Source organism: Melanotaenia boesemani, chromosome 4, assembly GCF_017639745.1.
Source record: "Melanotaenia boesemani isolate fMelBoe1 chromosome 4, fMelBoe1.pri, whole genome shotgun sequence".
NCBI lineage: Eukaryota > Metazoa > Chordata > Actinopteri > Atheriniformes > Melanotaeniidae > Melanotaenia > Melanotaenia boesemani.
Genome location: NC_055685.1, coordinates 4379529 through 4390494, shown reverse-complemented (window position 1 = coordinate 4390494; position 10966 = coordinate 4379529). Strand labels below are relative to the sequence as shown.

At 40.2% G+C, this 10966-nt stretch overlaps 4 protein-coding genes across 5 annotated transcripts; 1 reads left to right on the top strand and 3 right to left on the bottom strand.

Moving 5' to 3' along the window:
- Positions 1-493: 493 nt before the first annotated feature.
- On the bottom strand, positions 494-1498 carry LOC121638374 (histone H4-like). Its single transcript, XM_041983112.1, has one exon. It carries the CDS (start codon positions 1002-1004, stop codon positions 582-584), a length of 423 nt encoding a protein of 140 aa, XP_041839046.1. The 5' UTR covers positions 1005-1498; the 3' UTR covers positions 494-581.
- A 1212-nt stretch (positions 1499-2710) lies between these two features.
- Positions 2711-4488, bottom strand: LOC121638366 (histone H1-like). Of its 2 annotated transcripts, XM_041983104.1 has the most exons (2): positions 3753-4488; positions 2711-3722 (listed from the first exon to the last, which is right to left on the bottom strand). In XM_041983104.1, exons 1-2 carry the CDS (start codon positions 4384-4386, stop codon positions 3685-3687), a joined length of 672 nt encoding a protein of 223 aa, XP_041839038.1. In that variant the 5' UTR covers positions 4387-4488; the 3' UTR covers positions 2711-3684. The 2 variants fall into 2 exon arrangements, with proteins under 2 accessions (XP_041839038.1, XP_041839037.1); XM_041983103.1 differs by having other exon boundaries at positions 2711-4488.
- Positions 4489-7485: 2997 nt separating this feature from the next.
- Positions 7486-7964, bottom strand: LOC121638385 (histone H2A-like). The gene has a single exon (XM_041983124.1). The coding sequence runs from the start codon at positions 7882-7884 to the stop codon at positions 7498-7500; it is 387 nt and encodes a 128-aa protein (XP_041839058.1). The 5' UTR covers positions 7885-7964; the 3' UTR covers positions 7486-7497.
- A 291-nt stretch (positions 7965-8255) lies between these two features.
- LOC121638375 (histone H3) lies at positions 8256-8674 on the top strand. The gene has a single exon (XM_041983113.1). It carries the CDS (start codon positions 8264-8266, stop codon positions 8672-8674), a length of 411 nt encoding a protein of 136 aa, XP_041839047.1. The 5' UTR covers positions 8256-8263.
- The last annotated feature ends 2292 nt before the right edge of the window (positions 8675-10966 follow it).

Genomic DNA, 10966 nt, shown 5'->3' with positions numbered 1-10966 from the left:
CGACTGAGTATATCGAGGGCTCTGGTGGCACGTTGTCTGGTTCCGAAAAGCAATTCCGGCCCTTTGTGCTGACTCACTGCTCCTCTAATGTGACTTTAACTGTGTCACAAACTGTAAACTCACTTTTTCGTGATTATCTTGAGTTGAATAAGTTGAATGAAATTCTCAGCTTAAATGGCAGTAAATTCAGAGTGCCATTGTGATGAAAGGAGTGCGTGCATGAGTCAAATAGTAGTAGGAAAATAGTGGGCTTTATGCCAGAAATACTGTAATATTTAAAAAAAAAAAAAAAAAAAAAAAAAACACGAAACTAACACCATGTATCTCATATCAGATGGCTCTTATTTAAATAGTTTTTAGAAACTAGGTCATCTGAATATTTCATTCATTTATATTTAAAATTATGCCAGTTCGTTTCCACCTCGCACAGGTTCTGAGGAGTAAGAGCAAATAAATTAAAACACCTGATCTCCAGGTGTTGAATAAAATAGCTTTGAATTAAATCATTTTCACAAAAAGAATCTGCTCTCCGCCTAGATATGGGTGGCCCTTAAAAGGGCCGTTGGTTGTAAATCGGAATTTTAACCTCCGAAGCCGTACAGAGTGCGGCCCTGCCTCTTCAGAGCATAAACCACATCCATGGCGGTCACGGTCTTCCTCTTAGCGTGCTCGGTGTAGGTGACGGCATCACGAATCACATTCTCCAGAAAGACCTTCAGCACACCACGAGTCTCCTCGTAGATCAGGCCAGAAATACGCTTCACACCGCCACGGCGAGCCAGACGGCGGATGGCGGGTTTGGTGATTCCCTGGATGTTATCACGGAGAACTTTACGATGACGCTTGGCGCCTCCTTTACCGAGTCCTTTACCTCCTTTGCCTCGTCCGCTCATGTTTCTGTTTAGAAATGAACAAGTAGATGGAATACAGTGACGCCAATAATTAGTTTTATGACTTGACTGAGGACGTAAAAGACGACAGAGGCGGGGTCTGTCATTCTCCATTCAGCAGCTCCTTCAGATTTCCTTTCTTTCCTTTTTAATTATGACCGTTTTACAAACAGAACCTTTTTGGTTTCACAGTCTATACTTTCTTCTCCTGCTGTTCTCATGATTAAAATATTTATAGTGAGAAAAAAACAGAAAAGAGAAGTGTTTTGATCTCTTCTAAGTGAATGAAATGCACTAATGGTTTAAACAAATTAACCCTCATTTGAGGAAACTTTTCAGTGACTAATAAATCTCATAAAACATTAGTGGAAATAAACCTGCCTGACCTATCTTTCTATCTTTGCCCCTTAGTTTGGGTATGAAATACTCAAATATGAAGTGTTTGTTATCCAGTTGGTGATTAACCTACATATTGATAACTATTGTGATCCCTACGCCAGTGAGGTTTTACATTTTTTAAACAGTATAGATTTTAAGCAACATCTAACACAGCCTCACAACAAAGGACACACCATGGTCATAACCTATGGCCTGTCCCCTGGTGCATCAGACCACTGCTGTGTGTTTTTCAACATCACCAGTTTAGGCCAACATGGGGCCTTGTGAAAACAGGAAACAATATATTACTTCTGAAGTGCCTTCAAATTTTATTGACATTTAGACCAAACTCCTGCTGAGATTTGACCTGCATCATGTGATATTATTATAGATAATTTTACAATAGAATAAAGTCAGCTGTTAACTCAGCAGCTCCACTTAAAATAAAAACTTTAAGAAGAAAATCCAAAACACTGTGGAGAAATGAGGAAATTAGAAAGCTGAACAGAAATTTTACGAGAGCGGAGAGGAAAAGAGAAAAAAAGTAACAATGAATTTACAACATTTTATGTGAACAACTCAAAATCTACTAGAGATGTGATGTTCATGAACAAATCGATTATTTTGAAAGACTCTTTTCAATGAACGATGGGAACCGATTCACAGCTGTGAGCCATTCATTTGTGAGCCATTCTTTTTATATATCAAATCAAATCAAACTTTATTTATAAAGCGCTTTTCATGCCATCAGCAACACAAAGTTCTTTACGTGATTAACAGCATTTATGCATATCTCAGTTCATATCTCTGTACAGTAAAACAAGCATTAACACATACATCAAAGTTGAATAAGAATAACAATAAAAACACTCAATGAAATCTTTCACACAGTCACACGCACACACAGATACAGACACACACACCAAGCCCAACCCCCCCAACCCCCCTTCCAGCTAAAAATGACTGAATGAATAAATAAATGAATAAATAAGTTATATGAGAAGTAGTACAGTTGAGTAAAATGGAAAATAAAATAAATAACATGTCCAAAACGTTCCATTCATGTGAAGCATCTGTGGGCAGAGAGTATTGTTTGGAAACAAATACTGTGAGTTCTATCCAAAACATTTACTAGAATTTGCACAGACTGCTCAGGTTTATCCTTTTTTATTTATATTTTTCCTATAATTTTTTAATCTTGTATAATAGATTTTATATAGGTACATATTTTGATTGTTTGTCATTCTTATGTATTGTAAAATTTTGTAAGATATTGTGAAAACAAGCCAGTCTTTTGGCTCTTTAAAAGGAACGGCTCCTCAAGATCCGAGTCCCTTCAAAGAGCCATAAATCCCATCTCTAAAATCTACAACAATACACTTGAAGAGGCCGGAACAGTTCACCTCTCAAACCTCATCACAAATAACAAAAATGACCACAAATTCCTTTTTAAAACCACTGATCTTTTAATAAATGCTGATTTTAACAAATCCTGTATGACCGCATTATATGCTGCATGTGAGGACTTTGCAGACTACTTCAAAAATAAAATCAATACTATTAGTTACAGTCTGTTATCCCAACATATTGTTAACTTAACAGTTCTGAACCTCTGATTTTACCTGAGGAAAAACTGGAGAGTTTTGTCCTGGTTGATGCAAAGAGGCTTGGTTGACTTTTCTCCTAACTAAACCCAATTATATGCCTACCTCTTAAAAAAATTTTATGGTTTCTTATGCATGCATACTAGTAGAACAATTTTTTTTTAATGTCCTGCTCTCTGGTCTTCTGAAAAAGTCTATTTCTACCCTACAAGTACTCCAGAAATCAGCAGGCTTTCAGCGCAGCATGGCTCAGTTGACAGAGTGGTGTCCTGTAGCCCATGGGTTGCCGGTTTGAATGCTCAGATAAGGCTTGCTCACCTTTCCTCCTTTATCATAAGCCCTCAATTATCAACAATATTTTTACACAAAGATATTGATTTACTTTTCTTATTTACACCTTTGTGGAGGGGGGTGGGGGGGTGGACTGTGGTTGTACATTGAGGTCATCAAACCATCTCCACAAAAAATGGAACTAACTAACTTGTCGTTAATGTGCTTAAAAATAAACACAGCCCTGACCTGCTTGCTCACACACATATTGTAGTTGTAAAGCAGGAAAATCATAAATTTGTTTAACTCTAAACCTGATTTAAAATTAGAACCACTACATAGCCCAAATTTAAAGATGTCTGTGTGTAACTATGTACATATATAGCAAACAGCACAAAACCTCAGCTTATTTTATATACAAACAATATACTGAGGTTTACATATATTGAAAACATTTCTTCAAATGAGGAATAAGTTCTTAGGTAGTGTGTGGTGGCTCTAAGAAGAGCCTTTGGTGCACTGAACGCTGGATTTAATGGCTTTTACTTCTTGGCCTTCTTCGCTGCGGGCTTCTTTGTGGCAGCTTTCTTTGCTGCAGGCTTCTTTGCGACAGCTTTCTTGACTGCGGGCTTCTTTGCGGTCTTTGGTTTCTTAGCAGCAGGCTTCTTAGGACTCTTCTTGGCTGCTACCTTTTTCACCGCTTTCTTGGCCGGAGCCTTCTTGGGGGACTTCTTGACTGCTGCCTTCTTAGCGGCCGGTTTCTTGGCCGCCGTGGTCTTTTTAGCGGCGGCGGGCTTCTTGGCTTTGGCGGGAGCCTTCTTCTTCACCACCTTCTTGGCTGGTTTGGCGACTTTGGGCTCTTTCTTGGCGAGCTTGAAAGAACCGGAGGCTCCCGTTCCTTTAGTCTGGCTCAGGGTGCCTTTAGAGACGAGCTTGGTGACGGCGGTGTTGATGCGCTTGTTAGCCTTGCTCACATCCACACCTTTCCCGGCCAGCACCTTCTTGAGTGCCGCCAGAGACATCCCCTTCCGCTCCTTGGACTCTGCCACAGCGGCCACGATGAGCTTAGGGAGGCTGGGTCCATCTTTCTTGGCCCGGGGAGCCGTCTTCTTCTTCGGGGCTTTGGCCGGGGCTTTAGCCGGCGCTGCTGCTGGAGCTTCCTCTGCCATGTTTATGTGTTTTCCTCGCGCTGTTCGTCTGAACGTCTCGAGCTCAAAGCAGGAGGCGGGACTTATAACACACATGAGAACCGTGGAGAGACAACACGCTCCGCAGCTCTGCTGCTGCCTCAAATCTGGACACACTTGTGTTTTCTCCGCTACCTTTTCAACACAAAATCCTGACAAAACAAAGGTTTTCAAACAGGAGTGTAACTGAAACAGGAAGAAAACTCTCGCCCCTCCAGACTGAGCTCATGTTTGGCTTCAAGGACTTTTTCTCTTCCTCTCAAGAGGATTCAAACATGTCGGATCTTCAGTAAATTTCAGCGGCTCGCAGCGACTTTTCGCCACATTTTGTCCCCTAAAATATGTAAAAGTGCTTTTTATGATATGTGTTAGGAATGTCCCCGTTAGCAGAGACATCTGTGCACAGAAACAAAGTGAAATGGTTCCGCTGGTGTGATTAGTTGAGTTTTAACGGAGCCAGTTTTAGATGGAAGTAAACACACGGACACTGTCGTTGCTCGGGCGGATGTTCATGTCCCAGATGATCCGCTGGAACAGACTTCCGTCTCCACTAAATGTAAATTCATCAGCAGCTGGAACCAAAACACACTTGGACCGTTTGTCACCGTGTGATTGTAATTATTACTATCAGATACTAAACTGGCTGGAAGCCCTGACACAAACTGGTTCCTTGCTCAGATTGCATGGCGGAGATTTCTGATTCATGATGACTGTTTCCATTCAGCGTCAACCAGAAATTGAATATAATAAATCACAATACAGAAATAATTTAAGGTATATTTGCTTATTGGTATCATGGTTGCAGAAGCATAATTAAACATTCTGTGATCAAAGCAGAATAATATGTCCACCACAACATGAATGTATCATGCAAGTCACTACACTACCGTCAATGCTACCTATTACCTGTTCAATAACCTGCTCCACAACCCACATGCAATACTATACTATGTGCAATATGAAATTCATTTATTTATTTTATACTTTACTATATTTTATTATATGTCTTACTATATTGTTTACTTACTTCTCTTTTAAATCTGCAAACACTTTTTACCATGTACTATTATTGCATGCTATTAGTACTTCTTGATTATCTTAGCGGGTCAAACGGTTCCTCTCATCCCAAGCATTTCATGGCATTGTTGACCCTGTGTCAAACCTGCATATGACAAATAAACAATCTCGTATCCTGTATCTATAATTTATTACTTGGTTTTTCAAAAAACTTACAGAGGGTGAAGGGACGTGGTACGTTATGCAAAAATACAGGAGAGACAATGGAAAAACCAAACATAGAGGGGAGCAGGTAAGCAAATGATTGAGAGAAAGTGTAGGGAAATCATACATAATATACATGCAGAATGGCAAAAAGAATTAAGAAATAAACAATAAAATAGTGAAAAATACATAAATTGAATAATATATAAAAAGGAAAAGTGGTCAAAAACACAAAAAAATGAATAACTATATTCATTTAGATTTTGCTACAAAGTGATTAAAATAAGCTGATGGGAATGCAGTGTCAACATTAGTGAAAATATCAACATTTCACAACTCTCTTATGTTCACAACTTAAAAACTAAACGATATTAACATGCAATTTACAAAAACAATTAACAATTAATATTTTTTCACACCTTGATTCTGTCCAATCCATTTCCTCAGTTAGAAAAATGAAAATGTAATATTTGATGTTGTCACTGATGTTAAAAGAAAAAAAAAAAGAGTCCAGAGAAATAAAAGTTATTTGACCAAAATTTCATTTAGTAGACAGCCTTCCCAGATCCTATACTGAGACATGAAGTATGTTTTGTTTTTGTGGTCAGTAGTTGTGAATAAATGAGCGGATGGTGAAACTTTGTTTTACTGCTGTTGAAGCCAACTACGCAGACTCATCGCGTAAAACAGTCTCTTGTCATCTGTAAGTCTATGAACTAGTTAATAGACTCTAGTTAAAAGTGAAGAACAAGAAGAGGATTACAGATATACAATACACATGTTGTTCAATATAGACATTGAACAATATATGTTTAATATATTGTATTAAAAGCAGAACTAAAGTCCACGGTATCATTGATGGTGATAGACATTTCTAACAGAAATGCTCACACCTGTCAGGTTGAATGTAAAAATATGTTTGTCGTTGTTTCACATGTTTTTCAGTAACATTAGAAAAAAATGTTTTCAAAGACCCAAAGACAGTTTGCACATTCCTAACCATCATGGAGTGGAATTTCTCATCAGGTTGATGTTGGTCTTTTTAACCACAGATTAAGGAGCTTCTTTAGACTCTGTGATTTAACACACAACCTTCTGATGTGGAGTCAGACATTCTGCCATTGCTCCAGTCCATCACCCTGTAATCAGATCAGAACAAATTCACCGTGAAGCTGACAGATAAATAATAAAATGTTTTAGTTGATCATCAAGCAAATAAACATATTTGTTAATGAGCATCATCCTTGTATCCTTTAATTCACTGAAAACTAACAGTCCTGAACTTATGTGCCATGCACGAAAGAGCCGTCTCTGAGAGCCGATGCTTTGTAGTGAATCAGAAGAGCCGGTGTTTTGTCAGTTTAGCATACACATCAGAGTTCCATATATTACATCAATTCGCATGCAGGTTAAGGTTAGGTGCAATCATCTTTTTGCACTATGCGTATGCTGATGTGTCAATGTATGCTAAACTGACAGGACACCAGCTCTTACTCGATGGGAGCCGGCTCAGTGTTTTTTCCTTTTGCTGCCTGCTTAACTCTCAGTGCTCAGCTTCAGCTTAGGACAGGCAGCCAATCACGTGAGGATCCTGATTATGTGGTGCTACACTGCAAGTGAGACAGCAATCAGCCATATGGAGATGAGTGAGTGGTCATGTCATCAAACCACAGAGAGGGAAACCAGATCAGTCATCCAAGATGAGGCATCTTATTCTTCTTATGGGAGCCAAGACCCAGCTCTCTGAAGAGAGCAGAACATCCCATCTCTTGTTTTACAGTAAAAACTCATTTTCATGCACATAGAGGGAATTAGTTTCATAATAAAAAAGTATCTACAGACATAATGTAATGATTCCAATTCATTACACATGAAAATCAGAGCTCTTTGTGAGAAGTGTTTGGCTCTTAAAAGAGCCGTTGTGGTTGTGGAAGGGAGGTGTTGGGTCTACTTGGCCTTGGCGGGCTTCTCGGTCTTCTTGGGCAGCAGGACCGCCTGGATGTTGGGCAGCACGCCGCCCTGAGCGATCGTCACTCCGCCCAGCAGCTTGTTGAGCTCCTCGTCGTTGCGGACAGCCAGCTGCAGGTGACGGGGGATGATACGAGTCTTCTTGTTGTCTCGTGCGGCGTTTCCAGCCAGCTCCAGGATCTCAGCGGTCAGATACTCCAGCACAGCGGCCAGGTACACGGGGGCTCCGGCTCCCACGCGCTGCGCATAGTTTCCTTTACGCAGCAGCCTGTGAACACGACCGACTGGAAACTGGAGTCCAGCTCGGGAGGAGCGGGTCTTTGCCTTGGCTCTGGCTTTGCCTCCGGTCTTTCCGCGGCCACTCATGGTTCAGATCTTGTCCTCTTAACTCGAAAACTCAGAGAAAATGTGCGGTGGGGAAGCAGAAAGCCTCCTTAAATGTAGGAGAGCGCGGGCCGGAACCCTGACAGACCAACCAGAGAACAGGCTTCCCGCAGAGCTGCAGAGGGCGGCTCCTTCTCCATTTCAGCGGGCATTTTCAAGCCACTTTTCTCCAATAAGCGGCGCACATTCAGGCGGGAGGAGGCTCTTCGAGGCGGGGCTGAGCTCCGAGAGGAGCTGCTCACCAATCAGGAGCCGGAGGTCTGAAGCAGGCGGTCCAGTTTCACTCCCGGTCCCCCAGTTTAAAAGCAGCCGGTCTTCTGTCTTTGTAACTATTTTCTCCTGATCAGAGAAAGCTGAAGAAATGGCAAGAACCAAGCAGACTGCTCGTAAATCCACTGGAGGCAAAGCTCCCAGGAAGCAGCTGGCCACCAAGGCTGCCCGCAAAAGCGCCCCGGCCACCGGCGGCGTGAAGAAGCCTCACCGCTACAGGCCCGGTACTGTAGCTCTCCGAGAGATCCGTCGCTACCAGAAATCCACGGAGCTGCTCATCCGGAAGCTGCCCTTCCAGCGCCTGGTCAGAGAAATCGCTCAGGACTTCAAGACCGACCTGCGTTTCCAGAGCTCTGCTGTCATGGCTCTGCAGGAGGCCAGCGAGGCTTACCTGGTCGGTCTCTTCGAGGACACCAACCTGTGCGCCATCCACGCCAAGAGGGTCACCATCATGCCCAAAGACATCCAGCTGGCCCGCCGCATCCGTGGAGAGAGAGCATAAACTCATAAATACTCCAATAAACAACAACGGCTCTTTTAAGAGCCAAACACACTCCTATCAAGAGCTTATTTGTCCTCCTTTTTACAGATTTGAGTTTTCACATAAACTAAAAATTACTTTTTTACTAGAACTTTACTAGAAGCAGTTGATATATTGGATGAACTGGGAATGATACAGATTATTTCACCATCAATAATGGAAGCAGTGTGTTAACTTTATTTTAATCATTTATTGTCAGAAAATGTGATTACAACAGAACAATTCTACTGTAAAATGTAGAAAGATGACTAATCCTGGACCTCCAGATGTTTGTCCATCCAGAGCTCATAAATACCACCTCAGCTGTTAGTTATGACCAGGGGTGGATAATATTTTGGGGCCCAAGGGAAATCTGTATGGGAAACCCTGAGTTTCCTCCAACTCAGGAATATTGTAGTTGGTTTCAATACAATCCGTTTTCTGGAACAGGCCCCTGAGGTACCGCTGTGGATGTGAATAGAGGGGGAAAAAAATCCATTTTGGTAAGTTCCTATCATTTTTTATTTTTTATTATTTTTGAGAAACATTTTGTATGTATGATGTTATTCAGTTATAATTCCAATGTATACTGCAGCATGCTATCCCTGATGGCATTTATGGATCTGATCATTTGTTAGAGGTTGTGGTTATACCAGCTCAACAGAGTTAGCAAATGTTAGGCAATGTCAAGGAAATAATGTATTTGCTTTCATATGAACTGCCAATGTGTTCACCGCAAGTCACTGTGGACATGAACGTACTGAGGCATTTATCTGGCAACGCCTGGGGCTGGGTCACTGCTGTGGAGAAGGATGCAAAAGAGAAATATTTCAATAAAGTTTTGCTGCATCTCTGTGTTCTAGCGTCTTCCTTACTGCATTGCAGTTTTTTTTTAAAATACGAGTTCAGGTACAACTGGTTTTCTGTTGACAGATGTGAACTGTATCGGTCTAAACGGCAATTAAAACAGGTGTATTAAAGTACTTTAATTCAATGATTTATTTATATTTAGTTATTAATAGAATAATGTAGTTTTTGTTTGGTTTCTGAGTTTTGTTTATTTTCATTTTAATTAGGCAAATTAAATGTAGAAATATAAGTAACCAACAGAATAAAAAAGTATTTCATTCTGAAATCAACAGTGATTAATACAACATGAATACAAATATTCTGACGCTTTGTATTAAGTTTGCTTTTTTTATTTAAATTTCCACAGCAAGTCAGTAAACAAAGATCAGATATCCTCACTTCTCCTGGAATAATTATTTTATTTTAACAAAATATGTGATGGAAGATGGAGTTAACTTCATATAAAGTGTTACCATGTTAGATTTAAATATTAACTAGTTAAATATCTCCTTTTATTTGCTCTGAATGCATCACCACAGGCCGTGCACGAGCAACACATGACAGAATCAGGTTTTATAGGCATCTGACTTGTAAGGCTGAAGAAACCCTGATCTGGTGATTTTTCCACAGTTTTCAATATTACATGGTTATTAAAACAGAATCCCAAATGATCACAAGAAAAAATGTTTTCATTTTATTCAACAATTTTTCTTTCATATAATGTTTCATGAATCAAACCAGCTGGTCAACACATCATGAGGTCACAGGTCAATGAGTTTGATCCCGTATCTGAAGCAGTGATGTATCTGACAGCGGCCTCCTCAAAGAACAAACAGTTTTATTAATTATAGTCAAAGAACATTTTTGGATAAACACAATTTTATTTAGTGTATATTGTTTAAAGCAGCTGTTTTCATCAGGAGCTGGAAACTATTGTTACCCAGGTGGAAAACACATGACTCGCCTTCATTCTCTGAGGGGATTTTATCAGTTAATGATTCATTCATGTAAAAAAAAAAAAGAAAAATCAGTCATCTGACGTGAATTAGTTTCTTCTCACACCCCACCGTATGAGCAGTTTGTGTCTGTGATTGTGTGAAGACAAACACAACGGAAATTCATTGTTTTGTTTCCAAATATTTTCATGAAAAGAAAAGAAAAGCAAAGCATTAAGCTGGATTTAATCCTAGAAAATATCCATTCTGCAAATGCATGAAGTTTAGCTGAGTGCTAAACTTCAGCAGCACATAAAGCTAAATTAGTTTCTATTGCACAGAGGCTTGGCTTGGCTACCAGGGGCCGCAGCCTTGGCTGGCAGCTTGCTTTTTAGTTCAATGTTTACCTCAACGTTACAAGTGATGGTTTAATGTAGGCTTGAATGTGATCTTTTTATTGTTATGTAAAGCTTGTTTTGATTTGATTTTG